Below are 20,860 nucleotides of genomic sequence, written 5' to 3'. Positions count from 1 at the left end.
AGATGCCAAGGATCACAAACAGGGTGACAGAACAGAAAAGTTTTACGATCCATCAAAAAAGGTTGAGATCAAAGCTATGCACATGCACGGGAAGGTGGGTCAAGCGATGGGGACAGAATCATCAGCACATCTCACTTGGACACTGTCGCCTGCATCGGTCCTCTCCTCGCATTGAACTCCGGCGACCGAATCACACCGGCTGGTCTTCACCGGAGTGCTCGGCAGCGACGTGCCTCTGCTTGTCTTGTTGCAGTTTATTGAATGGTTTGACTTGACAACCAGCTGCATCTTATCATCAAGGGCAGAATGAATGCAGGTGAAGAAACTACTATCTAAATTAAATTTAAAATGTTTTATTCGAAAGGAGAAAAATTAAAATTAAAATGTTTATTGCATAGGAAGGAGTACTAGCTATTTCTTCTTGGCAAACAAGGTACAGACACGAACGCTTACATATGCTAGCTAGGCCACTCAGAGGGTACACCAATACAAAATTCAGTGGCATCCTTATACCAAACCTCATTCTGCAAGCTTGAACTACTTTACATTGCAGACAAGCATTTACAATGTACAACATGTATGATCACTTCACGTGTGCAGTAATAATCAATCTGCTTAGCTCGTAGCGCTTTCCTCCGCGCTGCGCCTTGACAACCTTACAGCAACAAAAACATACACAACATCATACAACATATCAATGGCCTGAAAATACGCAAACCTCCACGTCTTCACAAACAGCAAGGAGAAGAACACCAGCCAAAGCCCCACCACAAATCCTACACCCAATCCAAGGTAAAAGAACACGATCTTGGACAAACTTTTGTCTCCATGGAGAGGAGCCTGCTGAACACTGTCATCGCCCCCAGACGAACAATTCTTCCACAAAGGCGGCCCGCAGAGACCGGCATTGCCAATGTAGATGTATGCTGGATTGGCAAGTGACTGGAGCTGGTTCCCTTGAGGTATCCTCCCTGACAGATTGTTGTAGGACACGTTCAGGTGGCTCAGTGAAGTCAAGTCTGATAGGCTAGATGGGATACCACCGGAGAGCATGTTCATCGACAAGTCGAGGGATTCCAGCTTCTTTATATCTCCAATGTTCCATGGGATCGTTCCATTCAAGTGGTTCCTGGACAGGTTCAGGTTCACCAATCCTGTGAGAGCAGAGAGCTCCTCCGGGATCTCTCCACTGAGAACGTTGTCAGAAAGATCAAGGCTCACCATGTAGATAACACCACTGGTGTAGTCACGATCTTGTCCCTTCGTCACGATTGGAAGACTGTCCACAATCCGATCGTTCCCCGATGCGCCGTAACCTGTCAGTGGGTTCAGAGAAAGTGGTGGGTGCTCTTGGGTCATGCCGGTCATGTTCCCAAGAGAACGAGGTATGGAACCAGATATCCTGTTGTCGGCTAGGTCCAATAGCTGCAGATCACCAAGCTCTGCAAGCTGAGTAGGGATGTTGCCACTGAACATGTTTGATCTCAACCGAAGATGCGTCAAGGATGGCAGTTTCCTGCCGATCCACTCCGGTACGATACCGGAGAACATGTTCTGAGCCAGATCAAGGAATGTCATAGCCTTGCAGTGCTTCAGGAACACTGGGAACTCCCCTGAAAGATTGTTATTGTACAAGATGAGAGTAGTAAGACCAAGGTCATCGGACGACACATTTCGGCACTGAGGGAGGTGGCCAGTCAGATCGTTGTTCGATACGTCCAGATGCAGCAAGTTTGGAAACTGACATAGAGATGCTGGCACTGTTCCATTGATCCTATTGGAGGAGACATCCAGCTCCACTAATTCAGGAGCTCCAAACTCTGATGGGATTGGGCCAGATAAAGAGTTTCTTGAGAGATCCAATACAAGCAGCTTCTCCGGTAACAATGGCACGGAGCCAGTGAGGTTATTTGCTCCGAGATATATTGCAAGTGAAGAGTTCATAAATCTCAGAGAGGATGGCAACCTTCCACTGATCTGGTTCACCGAGATGTTCAGGTAAACTGCATCTGAAAAGGACTTCCAAAACCACTGTGGCAGTGTGTCCACTATACCTGAATGAGAGATGTCAAGGTACTTGATGTCAGGCTGGTGCTTGATCCATGCTGGGAACTGTGGACCCATCCTGACATCAGGGAAGTAAGCATAGACCAATTTGCATGGAGGCCTCCAGCTGGGCCTGATCTCCATCGACATCGAGTTCTGCGACAAGTCGATCCACTCCAGGCTCACCAGGTTCACAAAGTGGGCTTCCGACAAGCTGCCATTCAGGCTGTTCTTGTTCAGGAAGAGCCTGGTGAGCTTTGAGAGCTTGCCAATTCCTTGGGGTATCTCTCCTACAAGATTGTTGAAGGACAGGTCAAGGTATTTCAGCTGAGCCATGTCGCCGATCCACTCCGGCAGACGCCCGGATATGTTGGCTGCCGACAGCTGCAGCACCAGGACGTTCCCCAGCGCGCAGCGGGGGAGCCTGTCCATGAACTCCGACATGTCGCCGCCGATCTGGTTCACCGTCACGTCCAGCACCTGCAGGCTGCAGAGGCGCTGCAGCGTCGCGGGGATCATGCCGACCATGCCATTGCCGTCGAGGTTGAGCACCTGGAGGCCGGTCATGTTGCCGATGGCGTCGGGGAACGGGCTGGACAGCGAGTTGCCGGAGAGGTCGAGGTACGTGAGCGTCGGCACGTTCCAGAACCAGGCGTCCACGGTCGAGGTGTTGATTGCGTTGGAGGAGAGGTCGAGCTTCCGGAGCCGTGTCAGGTTCGCCGGCGACGACGGCGACGTCGTGAGCCCGCACTGAGGCAAGGAGAGGACGCGCAGAGACGGGAGCATGCTGACGGCGCGCACCCAGCCGACGGACGCGTTGAGGTTCACAAACCCCATGTCGAGGTACTCCAGCTTGGACAGCCCGGCGAGCCAGGAGAGGTCGCCGGAGTAGAGGCCAGCGAGGGAGCTGAGGTCGAGGGCGACCAGCCGGGACAGGTTGCCGAGCTGCGGCGGGACCTCGCCGGCGATGTCCGTGGAGGAGAGGTTGAGGTACCGGAGGGCCGAGAGCGAGCCGAGGAACCGCGGGAGCGGTGGCGGCGGCGCCACGCCGCTGCCGCTGAGGCTGTTGTGGCTGAGGTCCAGGTGCGCGAGCCGCGGGAGGCGGAGCAGCGCGGGGCTGATCTCGCCGCTGAGCCCGGTGCTCCCGCCGTCGGCGAGCGCGTTGCGGAGCCGGAGCTCCACGACGCGGCCCGTGGCGTTGTCGCAGACGACGCCGCCCCACCGGCAGCAGTCCGGGCGCAGGCCCGTCCACGAGGAGAGCACGCCGTCCGGGTCGCTGGTGAAGCCGCGCTTCACGTCGAGGAGCGCGGCGCGCTCGCCCGGGACGCAGCCGCCGGCGCCGGCGCCGAGCGTCGCCAGCGCCGAGAAGAGGATCATCGCCGCGTGCATGGCGAGCGCACGAGGTGTTCAGCGTCCCGATCTGTCTGAACTTCGAACAGAATCGTGCGTCGGATTGATGCAGCAGCAGCTGCTCTGCTGCATTAGTAGCCTTTGCGCGCCGGGTAAAACCGATTCAGTGTTGAAATGGTCGCTCGAATTTATGGCTGCGACCACGACAGGACTGATGATGATACATGGATGATGGTCGTTAATTCTGTTGCTATCGCCTGGCTGACCGTCCGTACATAGGATGTACTCATGTATTATACTCTTCATGTCATGTTCACCAATTTTCAATAAAATATGACCGCATCCAACATTTATTTTTCTTTCAGCAACACATGCTCGATGAGATGTGCTCACATTCTCATACTGTCTGATAAAATTCAGGAAGGATCAGCTTCATACAAAACCCCAGACACATCAAACAATGGATCAGAATTTATTAAATTATTATTACATCAGCGTGTAGCTGACATTATTTTTCTTTTTGCTTGCTACACCTCAAGAATGACTGTTGCCGGTTGCCAGAAACAGCAACGGGGACTATACGATCTGTCCTGCGCATCTATGTACAGAAACAATTTATAGCGCGGGGATCTTCAAATTCACAGTTTCGATCCTGTACCTAATCCTACTTAACTTCCACTATTACCTTTCCGATCCAGCATTCTGGGTCGGCTGTTGATCAGTTCTAGGGGTTTCAGCGCAATTCGAAGGAGCGTTTTCTCCAACTTCTCTCGGCGCAATAGGTGTTGCTCCGTGATGTTGTTGGCCATCCGGTTCCATTGCTGCCTCTGATGAGGATTTGTGTTCTGTGACATGAGCACCAATGTTACAATGACAAGCTCATCTGAAAATAATGTAATAACAAGAAAGATTGTGTTTGTAGTGTGTACACCTACATCTTCCAACATTATCTATAAGCAGACAATAGTTGCATGGGTATAAGAAGTGCAGGTTTCTAGGATCCAGTTATTAAAAAAGAACATATGAAAACATCGAAAAGCATGGACCTCCTAGCCTTGGTTCATGTCAAAGAGTAGAATAACAAGCTTTAGCATATATCTCCAAATTTCATAAATAGAGATTGCTAGTGATGATGGAACTTCAGAGTCAAATTTTCATACATAGTGGCTTATCAGGGAAGTATAGCTCCCACGGTTTCCAGATTTATCACCCATTCAGATTGATTACCTCTTAAATGGTCAAATAATACCAGTTTAATACTGAAGGACACACCAACAAGAGCAAGACTGTCTCACCTTTTATTTTTCCACGTGTGATAATCACACGAAGATACTCTCGCAACCCAGTCAATACTAGGTTTTCTTGTGCGGCATTTATCTCGGAAATATCTTGGTCACAGGAAACCGAGGGAAATGAACATCTATAATCGTTTCCAAATGTAGTCTCCTGCTCATCACACATTAGTGCTTGCGTTGTTGGAGATGCAGGCCTAGAATCTTTAGCTGTGTCAGACCAATGGGAGTCAATTTCATTAATGTTTGGTTGATCACTACATCCTCTTCTGAGGATGTCCATCTGGGAGGCTTCTTTCAGTTCCTGCTGTTTGCAGTTACCATTGCTTAAACCACCATTCACATGGAATTGATTCTCCACTGTAGTCCCATTCACTTTATTATCTGTAAATACAAGCAAAAGAAAAAAAAAGGAGTTAGAAATGTATATAGGGTCATGACAATCACTCCTTCACAGAACAGAGGTGCAAAATTCTAGCTTGAGGCTTGTCACTTATACAACATAATCAATTTTCATTCAAATGTTCACACACACATGTTGTACCCGTAACCCTACTTACATGCATTCCCATGTTGATATCAAAGAATGCAATGATGTGCCATACATTCTCATGTTGATCTCAAATGATTACACTGATATTTTTCAATACAAAGATCAGTTACTGTTTCCACGAAAATAAAAGGTAGATATTAAGTTTTTTTTTTTGCTTCACTCTGGAATTAACATTATATTATTTTCATGGAGCCTATAATGCTCAAAGATTTGGTCCAAGTTGATTCTAGACTTCTAATTGACTTATTATGTGGAAGTAACTGTGGTTAGAAGGCCAAGGACATTAGCATATGATCTGAAAATGCTACTGGTTAACAAATTTGAACAACTGGGATTTATTTTTTCAAAAAAAGAGAATCGCATACCAAGGTTAGTGCCTTCTAAGTACCATGCCATTCCTTATTTCCAGTGCACACAATTCTCTTGGTAATATCTAATACTTAAACTAGCGCTAATGTTTATGCAATTTTGGGTTTTATAAAATAGTTAGATAAAAATAGGAACGAAGGACAAAGACTCTGTACCAGCTATGGTCGCTGCAGCCATTCTGCATGCAGTCACCATGTGCGTGACTAGGTCATTGACCTCAGTAAGGTGGATGGTGTTTGCAAGTGGAGACCTGATAGAACATTACATCTCTTCAGAAGTAGGTAGACATAAGTAAACAGGGAGGAGCAAAATTGTTCGTTAATATATTTGGGTTTAAAATAATTCTATAAAAATGTAGATTAGCATAAACAATGATGTCAAAAATAATTTCTGAGAAATGAACCACCTGTATGGAGCTGGTCACAAGAATGTTGCAGTAACATCGCAATTAAATGTTTTTCTAAATAAGGCACTTAAATGTTTGCATGGCCAGAAGGGTTTACACTCCCAACTGAAGCTATATAAGGAGTGCTGCCCTCTGAAATGGCGCTAGTTCAGAAGTCCCTTCCTTTTTTCCCCTTTTGAGAGATAGGGCAAACAAGCAGAGCATCTTTCTGTAGCATTAGTTGGCTGGGCAATTGAGCAATTCTAGGTCCTTGACAGGTAATCAGCTCATTGTGGTCAACTATTGTGCTATATAATAAAAGGCTAAATAGCTTTCAATTCAACCTACCTGTAGATTGGGTTATATGATTTAGATTGGGAATTGGCAGCATTATGCCCATCAAATCCTGTGGAAGAGGGTGCAAGCAATGAAACATCTGCATGGTTACCCTAGCACACAAGAAAATCGCAAAGAACGTTAAAAAAGGTTAGGCGAGTAAATAAGCATTAGCCCAAAAAGAAGTATTATAGGAACAAAGATGGTCAAAAAACAGGAAACTGCTGATCTGTTTCAGCACAAGCATCCAAGGAATAGTGATGTCAATAACAAGAGAAGAAATTATCTGTTTAAACTCAATATTCAGTTAAATTTCTTATGCATCTCAGGATTCATTCGCGCAGTTGTTTGGAGCTGATTAAGGACTTGTTTGGCAGAGCTCCCAGAGTAGCTTCTAGGCTGAATCTAGGAGAAGCTCTGCCAAATAGTTTTTCTGAGAGAAGTGATTCTATGCTGATTCTGTGGAGTGATACTCTGAAATGAACTAAGGAGCTAGGAGCTGAAAAAAGTAGCTTCTCCTGATTCACTTCTCACGCCGGATCTGTTTTTCATAAAGTTAATCTTAGAGAATCGTAGAGAATCACTTTCAGCCAGTGAATCACTTCTCTCATAAAATCAACTCCCATAGAGAATCAGAATCAGGTGGAGCTCTACCAAACAGGCCCTAAATTGTTTGGAAGTTGGAACATACCTGTAGAAATTGTGTCTCTGGCATACTTCCTTCACTGTTTATCCTAGGACCTAGGGTATCTTCATGAGATCTTTTTCTACGCACCGGAGAACAATTGTATCCTGATGATCCAATGGTGCCATTAAGTGCTACACTAGCTGCTTGTTGAATCTGATTTCCATCAGATGCATAATCCCCTTGAATTAAAGCTTTTCGTTCTTCACTTCCTTCAAAGTTCTTACAGTCCATGCACCTACAATTCTTGGAGCAAAGAACATTTGCTTGGTAGCATTCACAGTACTTCTTTAGGCATCCTGACTTCTTGCAGTGGCAACCTTTATTGTGCTTTGGTACAAGAGGCACTGCTCCAGAATTATCCTAACGGTCGAGAATGACAGTATGGTCACATGCAGCTCAAGCAAAAGAAACAAGAGTGTATTCATTGGGCAAAAACAAAAAACAACCTAGAACATATGGATTAGACACACTTTCAGAATTAAATTTCCAAAAAAACAGAAAAAATATCCTGCTAACAAACAGAGAAAAACGGCACTAGGAAAAAATAGGGAAACATATCCTGCTAATAACGAATAAAATGGAAATTTAATTGGTCAACACAAAATCTTGAAGTTTAAAATGTAACATAACAAAGGAATCCAAGATCACTTGGCAGTTTTCATGTTAATTAAAGCCATTGGAACCAAAAAATCAATACATAGAGACTAATATAAGAGGCTATGAATTAGATAAATGAATCATGTCAATTTGAGGGGTAGAACATAAATGTCTCAATTCAGAATAATTGTAAAAAAGTTAACAATGAGGATGAAAGTAAATATAACATGAAACCTACATGCTAAGTGTGTCGAACTGGTGTCGATGAGTCACCGATACACCGTTGTGCACTTTTTCAAAGAGAGGAATTTGGTAATTTTTTCTCGAAAGCAGGAATTTGGTAATATAGAGAGGAAGTATCGATGTCTAGGGGCACAGCTGTATATCAGCGATACATAGGTGTCCAATGAGACGAGATAGAGATCTGAGCTGTAGTTATAATAAATTACATCATAGCAAATATACAGAAGAGATATATTGATGAAAATAAAACTTAGGGATTGCATCAGGGTTGAAAACAAGGACAGCTTGGCTACCAGAATATATTGTTTTGAGCTCTTTTCACTCCTTTATTCACTATTTGATGCCCTTTAAAGATGGAAATTCTTGAGAATTCAAAAAAATGAGGAGAAAGAAAATAAAATTAACTCGGACTTCAATCACCGCCTGTTGATCATCCAATTTCTGGCTAGCCAGAATCCAAGAAAGAACAGCCAAACAAGATATTTAACCTCGATGCTGTCATGCCCATTTCTTAGATCCAGTTACGACAGTAGCATGTAATCACAACATGCTAAAGAAACAGAGTTATTGATGAATGTGTCATCTATACATCCGCACTAGTGTTCTCTGTTTCACTGATAATTGGAAGAAAAATAATCTGTCTCCGAACTGGAATAAATTTCCCGAGGATAAGAGACATATTAACTGTTGCTGGGTTTAGAAAGTATAGTATGACTAAACCAACATGTTATGTTATTAAGAATCCTAGTGGAGGAAGGTACCTTTCGAACATTGTGTGTACTTGGGCCATTTTCAATTTTAGGCTGAAAAGCAAGTGGGTTACGTTGAACAATTGCGTTAATAGCTTCCTGTCTGGCTTTCTCGTTCCCAACAATGTTTCCACAATTTGAACAGTTGCAGCCATCACAGAACTGTTGTTCTTGAAAGCATTCACAGTACCTAGCAAATAAACACCAAGTCAGCGAGCTTACCTTCTTGTAACATAGCATAACACGCTATATAAAGAAAATAATCAAATAATCACAGAAAAAGTGCAATCTAATGTTACAGCACTTGAAAAGATTACTTGAAATTACCAAAGTATGAAAGCAGGAATAATAAGAGTAACAGATAAGTGCATGAGAACGAAAGTTGCAAAGGAAATTGAACTAAAATAATACAAAAAGTAAAAGTTAGCTCCCATAAACCTATATTAATGCGCATAATCCACTCTGGTATACATAACTTATCTATTTATGTTTCATTAGCTACAAAACCACGGAGCACTCTCAATGGTGAGTTCCTTTCCAGTTAGACCATTCTTAGTGAGTTCCTTTCAATGCCCTTAAGATGATAACAAACTATTATTTTGCTGAGAATGGATCTTGTTAATCATTGATGGAGACTGGAGAGCCTACTTTTTTGTACATAACATGTAAAAGTGTTAAATTTGCCTTGCAGTTAACATGAAATTGTACGTGCAATGAAAATGAACACTCACATCTTTAAACATTTTGAGTTTCTACAATTACAATGCTTCTTTTTCTTTGGAGTGACACTTTTCGCTTCAGTGGAAGGCCTGAAAAAAATAGAATGCAACACCATGTCAATAAAAGGAATATGTTCCAAGCACCACTCTTTTTGTGAATGCAAAATAATCAAATCGCAAGAAACACAGTTTTTTTAGGAAGACATGAAAGACAAGGTCCCAATCATGTATGTTGACAAATTTAAAGAATGTAAAACTTGTCTGCACAAAAAAAACGTAACGCTTGGCCTTAAAAGGTATGCACTATGGTTTCAACTCAAAGAAATCAACATTTCCAATCATCCGACCAAAGCCTCACTCAATAAATGTTTAAGCACCAATACTAATCAATTGCAATCATCATAGCCAATAACAAATTCAGATAAGATATGTTTAAGCAATAAGCATGAATGCTAACTAATTGCAAACCATGATATCAATAACGAGTTCAGGCACATTTACCTTCCACAGTGCTGTGCGTGTGTACCTGTTTTGATTAGCACAACATGGTCAGCCAGAACCCCAATTACTAAAATTTATTCTAAGCTCCAATACACCTCAAACATTTTTACATAAGTCATAGACACGAATTACTACTACAGGAGAGACAAGGAAATGAATGTTTTATTCCTCAAGCTCTTCATAATATTTAGATATATTCAAAAATCGCCAGCTCATTTAAACAGATTGGCACCACATGCAACAAGATTTAAAATGAAACAATTGAGCTAAACCCAACAGGTCACACGAAGCAAAACCGAAACCATATGCAAACACACCAACGAAAGGGGAAAATATCCCAAGTCAAGGAGCTTCCTTACGGGTTGAAAGCCATCGGCCACTGCCTAGGCACCGGCATCGCGGGGGCCGCCGGCTTGGGCTGCTGCGGAGCCACCGCGGGTGCCTTCATCTCGCCCGCGGCGGCTAAAACAGCCGGCTTCGGCTGCTGCTGCTGCGGGTGCTGCTGATTCTTCCCCTGCTCCATCGCTCCACCAGAATGCCCACCAATACTAGGTCACCGATGCCAGAACGGCAGAACCTCGAAGCGGGCTATGCAATCCGGACCCGGACCTCCGCGCACCGGCTCAGAAACCGAATCTTGCTGCGCGAGCTATCGGAATTGGATGGAAAGGCGTTGAACAGGGGCGAGTTCCTCAACTCATCCAGAGTCTAGAACTCAAGAAGCAGCGGGAAACAGGAGGGGGAAGAACGCAGCAGGTCGAAGGAATCAAACTCAAGAAGCCAAATTTGGGACGGGGACACGGAGATTGAGAGGAATTGGATTTGGGGAGAAGATGAGAGGAGGAAAGGCGAAATCTTGTTAGAGTTTGGGATCGAGGAGGAGATGGTGGGGGGTGGGGGAGAAGAAGCAATGGGCAATGGAGGTTTGGTCTCTTCGCAGTTTTTTTGAATCTGAAATATTTTAAGCATTTATCGGTTATTCTTGCTGCCCCCGTATCTCTCTCTCTCTCTCTCTCCAAACTTTGTACAGGGGTTGGGGATGGTTTGAATTGGACGGCTGGATTTGAATTGATTTGAAGGGTTGGACGGCTGTGGATTTGAGTACAGTGTGCTCCTGGACTGTGGTCCCACTAGATCTCCAAGTTTCTTGAAAGCGCTAACAAGGAAATAGAAATTTGAAATTGTGAATAGGCTGGCTTTCTATTGTAATAATGGTGCTCAACGGGTACTACCGGCAGTAGTGAAAATAGATGTATGTTGAAGAATGGTTCCTTCCGCATTCTTCTCATTAGTGCACTTAATTTGGTCCCTCTAACTAAATATAAATATAGATATATTCTTCTACTCTAGCACTACCATTGTTCATTTTTACTACGTCTGCCATTTTATTAGGCTTATAGCCTTTCATAACTCAAATTGTTATGACGGTTACTGGTTGACGGTTAGTGATTACTATGAGAATTAATGAAAGATAATATGATGTAATTGTACAGATCGTTTTAAAAATCTTTATTACTCCCTTCTAGGTCGTTTTTAGCTTTTTTTTTAATTTATAGTATTTGTCATGTACCTAGATATAATGTATGCCTAGGTGTATAGTAAAATCTATTATTTAAAAAAGTCAAACGATCTACATATTAAAAAGTAGAAGTAGTTTGCATAAATACATGAATATTTGGTGCTACCATAGAAAATTATTAGAGAGTATCTCCAAAAGAATACTTATCCTTCTTTCTAATACTAAAAAATTGATGTTTTGGTGATTGGAGGTGCTCCAACAGATTACCAATCCAATTCCCAATACCTAAAAAAATTTTATCAATCACCAAAACACACCTTCCTCCACTCTAAATGAAGGGGATTTAGAGTATCTCCAACATATTACTCATACCTCTCCCCAATATCAAAAAATTAATATTTTGCTGATTGGATGTACTCCAACAGATTACCAATCCAATCCTCATTACTTAAAATTTTTTTGGTAATCACTAAAACACACCTCCCTCCACCATAAATGAAGGGAATTTATCCCTCTATTCTTAGTAATTGAATTTTGATAGTTTGCTGCAGCAACCATTACCAAAAGTAAAAAATAATTATTGGTAACAGAGGGTGTGATGTATAAGTAATCATTTGGACATGCTCCTAGGGCAAGAGGGGGCAAGAGGGAGCGAGAAATGAGGGTGGATCGAGGAGCAGAGCCACAAATGATATGAAAATGGTAAAAAAAAAAGTCATATGTTTTCAATCCATATGAATCTTTGTATATGGTAATCAAATTTTGAGATTTTTGACAAGAAATCTAAATAAACCTATATTTTGGATCCAAGAAAAAATATTAGATATTCAATAAAAAATAATGAAATTGTTTGTGTTCCTGGTTGTAATATGTATTCTAAAACTAACAATATGTCAATGTTTTTCTGTACATTTTCTATGTTTGACCACATAGATTTAAACACCAAAACAAAAAGGGAAACTATGGGCCTCTCTTGGCAAGAAAGCCCACCAAAATCCGAAGGAAGATGTGACCCGGCCCATGAACAAAGGCTGGCCCGGGGCGCGCACGTGCCAAGCCAGCCAGGGTGCCGCTCTGCGCCTCTGCCGCCGTGCCGGGGAGTAATGTCTGGACACAATCACTCCACAGGGGAGCCGTAGAGGGCGGAGAGCAGACGACGGCGGAGCCATGGCGACCACTCTCTCGTTATCTTCACCCCTCTTCCTCGCAGCTCCAGCCAGAGGTAACCTGCCCCGTCCCTCCATGACCCCCTCGCTGCCCCTCTCCTCGCCTTGCTGATGCTGTTTCGGGCGTAGACGGACTTTCAGCATTCAGCTTCGGAGTCCCCGGGTGATTTGGCAACGGAGCAAACGCCATGCGGCTTCTTGATACTGAATCTGTGCTAAAACCGTACGATTGGTTAGGTTCAGGATGGCCATCTTATTAGTACTGTAGTACTTACTTCCTTTGATTCCAAACGTAAGGTCGTTTTATGATTCTGTCCTGTCAAACATTTTAAATTTGGTCCATCGATACATGAAAAGTTACTTAGGTTCACAACATATGGTTGATGCTATGCTACTATATTCATCATGGAGAATACTTTCATAATATAATTCACTATTTAAAATGGTATACTTTTACTAAAACTGCAAGTGTCACATTGGATCTATATTTGGAATCAGAGGGAGTAATAGAGAGTGGATGCTTGTTTGCTCAAAATTCTGCATCCCTTGTGCATCTGTTGCGTTCATAGTATCTTGAGGATTCGTGTTGGCTGCTGGCTTCAGACTTCTGAGAGAGATTGCAATTACTTGACGGAGGAATGAAATTGGGACACCTTTGCATTGTATGATTTGGTTTTGTTTTGAATTCTGCAGCTAGAGATGTGATATCGCACGGAGTGGCTTCAGCTAGTACACCATGGAGCACTGCAAATGCGCTAGGCAAGGGCTACATGGGTAGGGTACATGACCATGGGCAAAAGCGACGCATGGCAATAGTATCCGTGGTTGGTCACAAACTTCTTAGTGTAGCGTAACCTTTCTCAGTACCTCCTAGTGCAATTTACTTTAAATTGTCATTTGCATCTTTATTTTATGGTTTGTTAGCAATATGTCATAAAATAAATGGGAATGGATGTTGAATTGTGGAGAGTGCACCAAGTCAATCTGTGCGTTATAAAAACTCAAAGGAGAAAGTAGAAATTTTAAGCCTATCTTCACTTTGCATACTGTTGTCTCTCTCACTGGACACCTATTGAATCTATAATATGCTTGACATGACATGCATATTACATTCCTTCTCAAAAATGCTAGGTATGTTGACATGATCATTAATTCTGGTTTTTTAGCAGTATATCATAATCATAAAAGAAAAAAGAAATGAGCAATGAATGTTGAATTGCGGAGAGTGTGCCAAGTCAATCTGTGCATAGAACTCCATGCCACACCAAATTAATTTCACATAGTGATAATACATGAATGTTCTGACATGCAGCTCCTGCACATTTGAGAAAAATAATACACAAGTGTTCTGATAATGGGTTCTGAAAAACTAAATTTCACTATGACTTCATTGCAAGTTTGCTACATAGGTTGTGTTGCAAGAGCTCATTCGTTACAAGTGAATTTAGCTCGCAGCTTATTTGACCTGCTAACATATTGTTTCCTTCTTCCTAGATTGGAAGAAAGTCAAGGACTAGAGAGACAGTTGTCCCTGACCCCGACTATAGGTTACCAATTGCTATACTTGGTGAGCTCTGAAGTTAGTAAGTAGAGCATCTCTGAACATGTACTTATACAGCAACTGAAGAAGATGGCAAGTGTTTAGCATGGTGATTAAGTGATTTAACAACAGCTATTGTCCAAATGCAGGGATTGCTGGTGCTTTTGCATATGCAGACAATCTTTTGGCTGCTGCACCTGTAGGACTGCTGGGGCTTCTTCTTTTGTTCCAGGTCAGCATACCCTAACCAGCTGCTTTTGGAGTTCAAACCATCTGTTTGAGTTCATGCTGAACACATATTATCAGAGAAGTATGTTTTTATATAAGAGTATGTGCAAGTTAACTCATGGAGCATATAATTATTGCTGTTTTCGAGGGTATATATTACAACATTTCAGTCAAACCAATTTCTCTACTGAAGTTCTATATTATCTATTATTTGTGCAGACATCCATGTGTTTTTCTCATTCCTGCTATCAGCAACATAACAGTAAAACTCAGCACTCTTGATTGTATCATTTTTTTTTGTGGAACCTGAGTGTCTCATTACTAAATATAACAAAGGAATTTGATATATCCTAAGTCCCGTGTCTGTTTTAACTATGGCTTAGTATTTTTCTAATGTTGGCCTTGCTGCATTCTTTCTCTGCAGACTACAAGAGTGAGGTTCGTCTTTGATAATGAAGCCCTGGTTTGTACCCTGTACTTTTCTACTTTTCTTGGGAGTAAAATAAATATTGAAAGTATGCCAGTCAACTCATGAAAATGTCTTCTAAAACTGTTTGCTGGATTGCATGATGCGAATACATGCACAGAATGTTTTTGGGGAGAAAAAAAAAGATGAACCAGGTTGTGTAACCGTGTGGTTCTTCCTTGCGCTCTGGCGCTAACCCTTCTGTTGTGTTAAGGGGCTTCTGGCTTCTCCCAGAGCCACAGGGTGATGTAGCGTGGCATGGCTTCCGCCCAACCATTTGTACTTCACAACTTCGTTCTCCTTGATTGAGCGACAGAGCTCCTGCCTTTTCTTTAAAAGCAGATGATGAGGATTTTATTATTTTAAAAACTCAATCTTTGCATTTGAAATAATGAACATATCTACTTTTCATAATATTTATTCATAAGCTTGTGTTATATAGGAGGTGAAAGTTGGAGACCAACTGCAGGAGTCAGGTGAAAATGTTTTTGTTGGTGGCAAGAACCGTTGGAAGTACGCTAATCCTTTATGCTAGAATGCCCAGTCAATTTCTTTGGTCATGATAAGAGGTTCACAATCTAACAATTCAGTTCATGCATAGGTACTCAACGTTCGTAAATTGGGAGCTATGGTGGCCACAATTTCCTATCTTGGTTTACTTCAAAGAGAGCCAAACAAAACCTGAGGGACAGGTCCACTTCTTCCCCGTGATATTCGTAAGTACTAATTTAGCCCTCAAGTCAAAAAATTTTGTTTCCCGATATCACGGTATTCAACCAAATGTTATGAGCAGAATGGCCAACAACTCTATGATGTCATGGTGGAGCGCGCTGGGCCCTCAAAGACGAGTGGCCCTAAGTAGTGCTGATCTTCCCTCAAGATGATGAGCTGAGTTCCACGGCGTTCTGTGGCATCAGGTGACGCTCCAGGAGGCAAAGGCTCCATGCCTTTTTCAGCCTACCTCACGTGTGTTCCTCCTATAGCTCTATGCATCACCTTCAAGATGAAATGAGTGGATGATTTATTAGCTAGCATTTGCATCTTCTGTAGATATATTAGAAACTGATGTAATGCAACATCAACGACCCATCTGAGGCAATACATTGGTATTTAATTGGATGTATATTTAGATGCTATCAACAAGGCATCTCCTGCAGATATTTACTCGAAGCTGATAAATGATTTTTTTTCAAGAGGAACATGCATGATGTGTGCTGTCAGATGTCAGTAACGCGGATATACAGAAGAACCGGAGCAGAAGGGAACTGGTGAAGCAGAGAGCGCAGGCTCATGGGTCTGAATGGGCGAAGTGTGATAGCCCAGATTTGGCTGCAACGTGAAATGGGCTCTCGTATAGAGTTTGTAGGCTAAATAGTAGTTTCAATACTTTTTTTAGTGCAACATATAGAAACAAAGCCGTTCGGCTGGGCTGCTTGCACCGCTGGGCTGCTTCCGGCTGGTGGGCGCGTAGCCGTTCGGCTGGCCTTATCCACCGCAGCCTGTCCTCCTTTCCTCTCACTCCCTCATTCCGTTGGTGCCTCTAGGGTTTTCTCTCCCTCTCACCCACTCTCCGCCGCTGCACTGAGAGGAGAGGAAGAGGGGCCGTGGAGGAGGAGGACGACGACAACGGAGGCTGCCTCCGTCTCGATCTCTTCACCGCCGCCGCCTCACCGAGAGGAGAGGGAGGAGAGCGGCCCCGTGAAGGAGGAGGATAACGATGAAGACCGCCACTACCTAGATCCATTCCCCCCCCCCCCCCCCCCGCCGCATCAAGAGGAGAGGACGAAGAGGGACCCTAGAGGAGGAGCACAAGTGTTGACGACTCTTAAATACCAAATCCAGGGCGTCAACTCCTACATAAACATATAAAAGTTTAGCATCAACATTAGTTGTAGGGGTTATTACTAATAAATTCCATAAGTGTTGGTAAATATTTGTATGCATGTGCATTAGAGGAGAAAACACACCTCAAGAGCAAGGAAACCCACTCTCAATCCAAGGCAACACCCTTCTGACCTTGGCACCACCGACCTCCCCTATCCACGTGTAGCTCCCTCATTGGTCCTCAATGGCGGTTCCAAGTGCAAGCACCTCATTCCCGGCCAAAGACACCATGGGACACATCTATAAATAGTAGAGGAGGGGGTAAGAATTGAGACACACCATCCAAGAGAGCCTTGAGCCTCATTCCAAAGGCAAAGCCTTGCCTAGCTTGTGTTTAGAGTAGGGAGAGAGTGAGGGGTAGTTTGGGGGGAGCGCCGGGCCTGTCGGCGCTCTTCTCCAACTTGTACCTCTACAGATGCTAGCTTCTTTTGGTACGAAGTAAGTTCGTATTTGTAGTTCCTTTCTTGCATAGTAGTTGGGTGAGATCAGTTCTCTTACTTGCGGGTTTGTCGCTATACAGAATGCAGTAGTTTGCTACGGGGATCTAGATGTAGTTAGACTGCAGTAGTAATCCATAGTGTAGACGTGGTATCTAGGCTAGGGGTAGCTAGAGGTAGGCTGTAGGTGGTGATAGTCCTATCGGTCCTTTGGAATCCTTCACGTTCGGATATAGCGTAGAGCTGTTGGTCGGAGTCTCCTAGCAGACCAGGGGTAAACGGTGCCCGAAGCGAGTATTTTTCCCGAGAGATCGACCTTTAACTCATCTATAGTGCTACCTTAGGAATTCTCTCTACCCTTGCCACCTATCTTGGTATGTCCTTGGACAGACTAGAATAGAAGTTAGTACACACACGTTCCCTCGGATTCGATAACCCTTGGAATACTCTGAGGTGAAAGCTACAACGGATTTATTCGCACATGGCTAAAATACCCAACAACGAGGGCGAAGACCGCCGCCGCCTAGATCCCTCCATCACGCCGGCGGGCGGAACGACCACGCCAAGTAAGCATCGCTGCCTGCACTGCATCGCCCTACCTCGGCATCGACTTGTCCTCCTCCTAGCCACGTCTCACCTCCGCTACTCGACCGGTACGCCCTCACACACACCTCTACCCTCCATCCTTGTTGCCGGCATGAGCTGTGGTCGCCGATGAGCCCACCGTAGTGAGCCGTAGGACCAGCCCTCCTACCTTCTCTGCAGGGACCCAATGCTTAGCCTAGATCCGCCCTTGTAGCCTGGCGCTGTCGCGGACCGCTGCTTTGCCGGACCAGCAGGAAAATCATTGTTCTCGGTGAAGATTCAGATTATCTCCCCCTCAGCCTCATGTGGAAAGTTAGCTTATTCCTCAAATTCCCGTATTAATTGTTGTAGCAGGTAGCAAATTCCAGCAATGCAGCTTGCCATCAAGGCAACTAACCAAATATTGATCCTGAACAAATATGGAACAAAACATACCTGTAGTTTATAATGAGCATTGAACAAAGATACTTAGTCAATGCTAAATGGGCTAGTGACACTAGAAAGAGTTAGTTGTATCTGTTCTGAAGATTCTACATATTATCAAAGGTAAAGAAGAGTCACATCTTTCACTCCTAGTAAAGCATGAAATACAAGTGGAGCGATTGCCGTTACATGTGCTACATGTGCTGTTATTCTTATTAAATTGTAAAGGTTCCATGTGTTATATGTGCTGTTATACTTATTGAATTGTAATGGTTCCATGTGTTATATGTGCTATATAATACTGTGGCTTAGGGCCCGGTATTGCTGGGTATTGCTCGGGCAATACCTCGGCCCAGCCCAACTTAAAAAAAATAACCCTATCCAACTCCCCAGTCCCCACCGTGACTCCCAACTCCAGTGCTCCCGAGTCCCGACCTCGCACGCCGCTGCCGGCGCTGTCTACAAGGTGATCAAGGACCGGCGGAGCAACGCCGCCGGTGGAGGCCGGGCCTACAACACCGCCGGTGGCACGCCCGCGCCCGTGGACCTCGAGGACCCGGAGCAGAGGTGGCGGTGGCTGCAGCAGGAGCTGCGGTCCCCGGTCCAAGCGGCCTCGTCTGCGGGACTGCGGCGGCGGAGGGCCCGCTGCCGCACCGGCGGAACCTGTCGCTGGAGGAGCTGGCGGGCGAGGTGGGGCTCTCGCACGACCGGCGGCTGCGCGTGCCGCTGCCCAAGGCCAGGAGCGTCCGTGCCTTTGCCTGCAAGTTCGGCTCCAGCCCGCCTCCGCACATCGGCGCCGCTCCGGATCCCCCCGCCTCCAGCTCCAGCCTCCAGCGGCTCCAGCCCGCCTCGGCGCCTCGCACGCTGGCGCTACTCCGCCTCCCCCCGCCTCCAGCGGCTCCAGCCCGATGCCCGGCTGCCGTCCTGCCGCATCCCGACCCGACGCCCAGCCGCCCTCCTGCCGCATCCCGGCGCCCCAGCTGCCGTCCGCATTTTCTTAGCTCGTTGTCTCGGCAATACCTTGATTTTCTCGTGTCCTCCGCCACTGCTGTAATATATGCTCCATGTGTTACATGTGCTGTTATACTTATTAAATTCTAATGGTTGCATGTGTTGTATGCGCTGTTTTCTTTACTATTTTGATTATGGTCATGTCATTCATGTGATGTTCATACTTTTTCCACTATTTCGCTCCAACTGTTATGCAACATCTAATTTCGACAACCTGCATGTAACTATTTCCAACTATGACAATTGTTTTAATGCTGACTTCTCATGTGCAGGTACACTTCTCCACCTTGTTTGCTACAATTGATTTTGTGATCAAGCATGGGACTTCATTTTCCTTAAGGTGACAACTGTCATCCTACGTGCTTAGTTCATTCATTTGGTCATACCCTCAACATGTTGTAACAATTGCCTTGAACATTGAAGTGCAGCTTAGTCCATCCATTGGTTTTGCACTTTGCATTTCTCACCAGTTTGTGCACGTACACACGACCTCTTACAATTTATTATGTTCCAACCACTTCCTCTGCAGCGAATCCTTTCATGTGTTGTCAGCTTGTGGTAGCAGTTGCCCACGCTGGCATCCTCATCAACTTCCTCGTGCTCTCCCCCTCCCGCCAGGCACTACAACCTCCATTCTAGACGCGCCAAGCCAAGGGCCAAGGCAAGTGTCATGCTCATTACGTACTGATGCTTATTATTTGTCTTATTTTTGTGTACTGCTTGTCCTTGCTAATGTAACAGAAGTAGCACACATATCAAATCATACAATACATTTTCATATGGGCACAGATGAGTAGCAATCGTGCAAATTGGGACCAAAAATCTTCTTGGACCTATGCATAGCCAAGAAGAACCAAATGAATTACAACAAGAGGGGGTTAACGAGGCTGGGATGGCAACACGTGTATCGCAACTTCAAAGAGCTGACAGATTTGAATTATGACAACAAGCAAATTCAGAACAAACCGACCACCATGAGAAGAGCGTTCGTTAATTGGCGGGGGCTTCAAACCCAGAGTGGTCTAGGCCGTGACAAGAATACTGGCGGTGTTACAGCTAATGCATCATTTTGGGAGCCCCTGCAAGGGGTACGTGGGTGTACCTTCTGTTTCGTTCATGTTCATTGAATTTGAGCAGCAAATTTATTTTTTTCCCATTGGTGAGATATATGTTGACCATGTACTATCTGCAGAACACTAGTGAGGAGCTTGTTGGGACTCGACTGCCCTTTTATGAAGAACTCAACGAGCTGTTCAGCCGCACCATCCAAGACAGGGGGACATTGATCGGTGCCGGAGGTGTCCGGGAGGCAACACCCACTACTGAGTGTGAGGACACTCCGCCCTACGTGTCATAGGACCCCATTGCTGCATCTAGTGTTGGCATGGAAGAGTGCCAGCTTGGAAGACTGCATCAGAGACATGTTTGAAACCGTGGCCATGCGGTGCTGTCACGGCCTTAGCCATGAGCAAGAGGATGTGGATCTGGTGAGGCAGATTTTAGAGCAAGACAATATCGAGCAGGGGACTGATCTGTACTGCATGGCAACAAATCTATGCAAGAATGCAGTGAATCGCTTCATCTTCACCACGATTAGAACCAAAGAGGTCCGCCTGCATTGGATCAATTTTAGCTGGCAGAACAAGTAGTCCCAAGGATTGGCATCTGCGCTACTATTTAGTTGTCGTTAATTTCGAGTGCTGTGGACTTGTCTAGTTGAACTTATTGCTGTTAGGTTTAATTTTCTAAGCATGTAATGTGGCCTATGTCCTG

At 44.5% G+C, this 20,860-nt stretch overlaps 3 protein-coding genes across 3 annotated transcripts; 1 reads left to right on the top strand and 2 right to left on the bottom strand.

Annotated features, from left to right (window-relative positions):
• Positions 1-395: 395 nt before the first annotated feature.
• On the bottom strand, positions 396-3,478 carry LOC112885323 (receptor-like protein EIX2). The gene has a single exon (XM_025950988.1). The coding sequence runs from the start codon at positions 3,433-3,435 to the stop codon at positions 616-618; it is 2,820 nt and encodes a 939-aa protein (XP_025806773.1). The 5' UTR covers positions 3,436-3,478; the 3' UTR covers positions 396-615.
• A 366-nt stretch (positions 3,479-3,844) lies between these two features.
• On the bottom strand, positions 3,845-10,769 carry LOC112878799 (protein tesmin/TSO1-like CXC 5). Its single transcript, XM_025943017.1, has 8 exons — positions 10,188-10,769; positions 9,340-9,417; positions 8,621-8,798; positions 7,023-7,379; positions 6,344-6,444; positions 5,766-5,860; positions 4,692-5,072; positions 3,845-4,241 (listed from the first exon to the last, which is right to left on the bottom strand). The coding sequence occupies exons 1-8, from the start codon at positions 10,349-10,351 to the stop codon at positions 4,078-4,080; spliced, it is 1,518 nt and encodes a 505-aa protein (XP_025798802.1). The 5' UTR covers positions 10,352-10,769; the 3' UTR covers positions 3,845-4,077.
• Positions 10,770-12,437: 1,668 nt separating this feature from the next.
• LOC112876129 lies at positions 12,438-15,907 on the top strand. Its single transcript, XM_025940183.1, has 8 exons — positions 12,438-12,569; positions 13,207-13,337; positions 14,008-14,080; positions 14,203-14,285; positions 14,706-14,744; positions 15,190-15,260; positions 15,349-15,463; positions 15,541-15,907. The coding sequence occupies exons 1-8, from the start codon at positions 12,515-12,517 to the stop codon at positions 15,607-15,609; spliced, it is 636 nt and encodes a 211-aa protein (XP_025795968.1). The 5' UTR covers positions 12,438-12,514; the 3' UTR covers positions 15,610-15,907.
• Positions 15,908-20,860: the final 4,953 nt, after the last annotated feature.

The sequence above is a fragment of the Panicum hallii genome, chromosome 1, assembly GCF_002211085.1.
Source record: "Panicum hallii strain FIL2 chromosome 1, PHallii_v3.1, whole genome shotgun sequence".
Classification (NCBI taxonomy): domain Eukaryota; kingdom Viridiplantae; phylum Streptophyta; class Magnoliopsida; order Poales; family Poaceae; genus Panicum; species Panicum hallii.
This window is presented reverse-complemented; position numbering and strand designations above follow the sequence as displayed.

Coding starts and splice junctions, on each gene's coding strand:
- LOC112878799 (XM_025943017.1), bottom strand. CDS start 10,351: ATGGAGCAGGGGAAGAATCAGCAGCACCCGCAGCAGCAGCAGCCGAAG. Junction 8,799..9,339: donor AACTCAAAATGTTTAAAGAT/GTGAGTGTTCAT, acceptor TTTATTTGCTAG/GTACTGTGAATGCTTTCAAG. Junction 7,380..8,620: donor GTACACACAATGTTCGAAAG/GTACCTTCCTCC, acceptor CTCGACCGTTAG/GATAATTCTGGAGCAGTGCC.
- LOC112885323 (XM_025950988.1), bottom strand. CDS start 3,435: ATGCACGCGGCGATGATCCTCTTCTCGGCGCTGGCGACGCTCGGCGCC.
- LOC112876129 (XM_025940183.1), top strand. CDS start 12,515: ATGGCGACCACTCTCTCGTTATCTTCACCCCTCTTCCTCGCAGCTCCA. Junction 14,286..14,705: donor GGCTTCTTCTTTTGTTCCAG/GTCAGCATACCC, acceptor CTTTCTCTGCAG/ACTACAAGAGTGAGGTTCGT. Junction 15,464..15,540: donor ACTTCTTCCCCGTGATATTC/GTAAGTACTAAT, acceptor TGTTATGAGCAG/AATGGCCAACAACTCTATGA.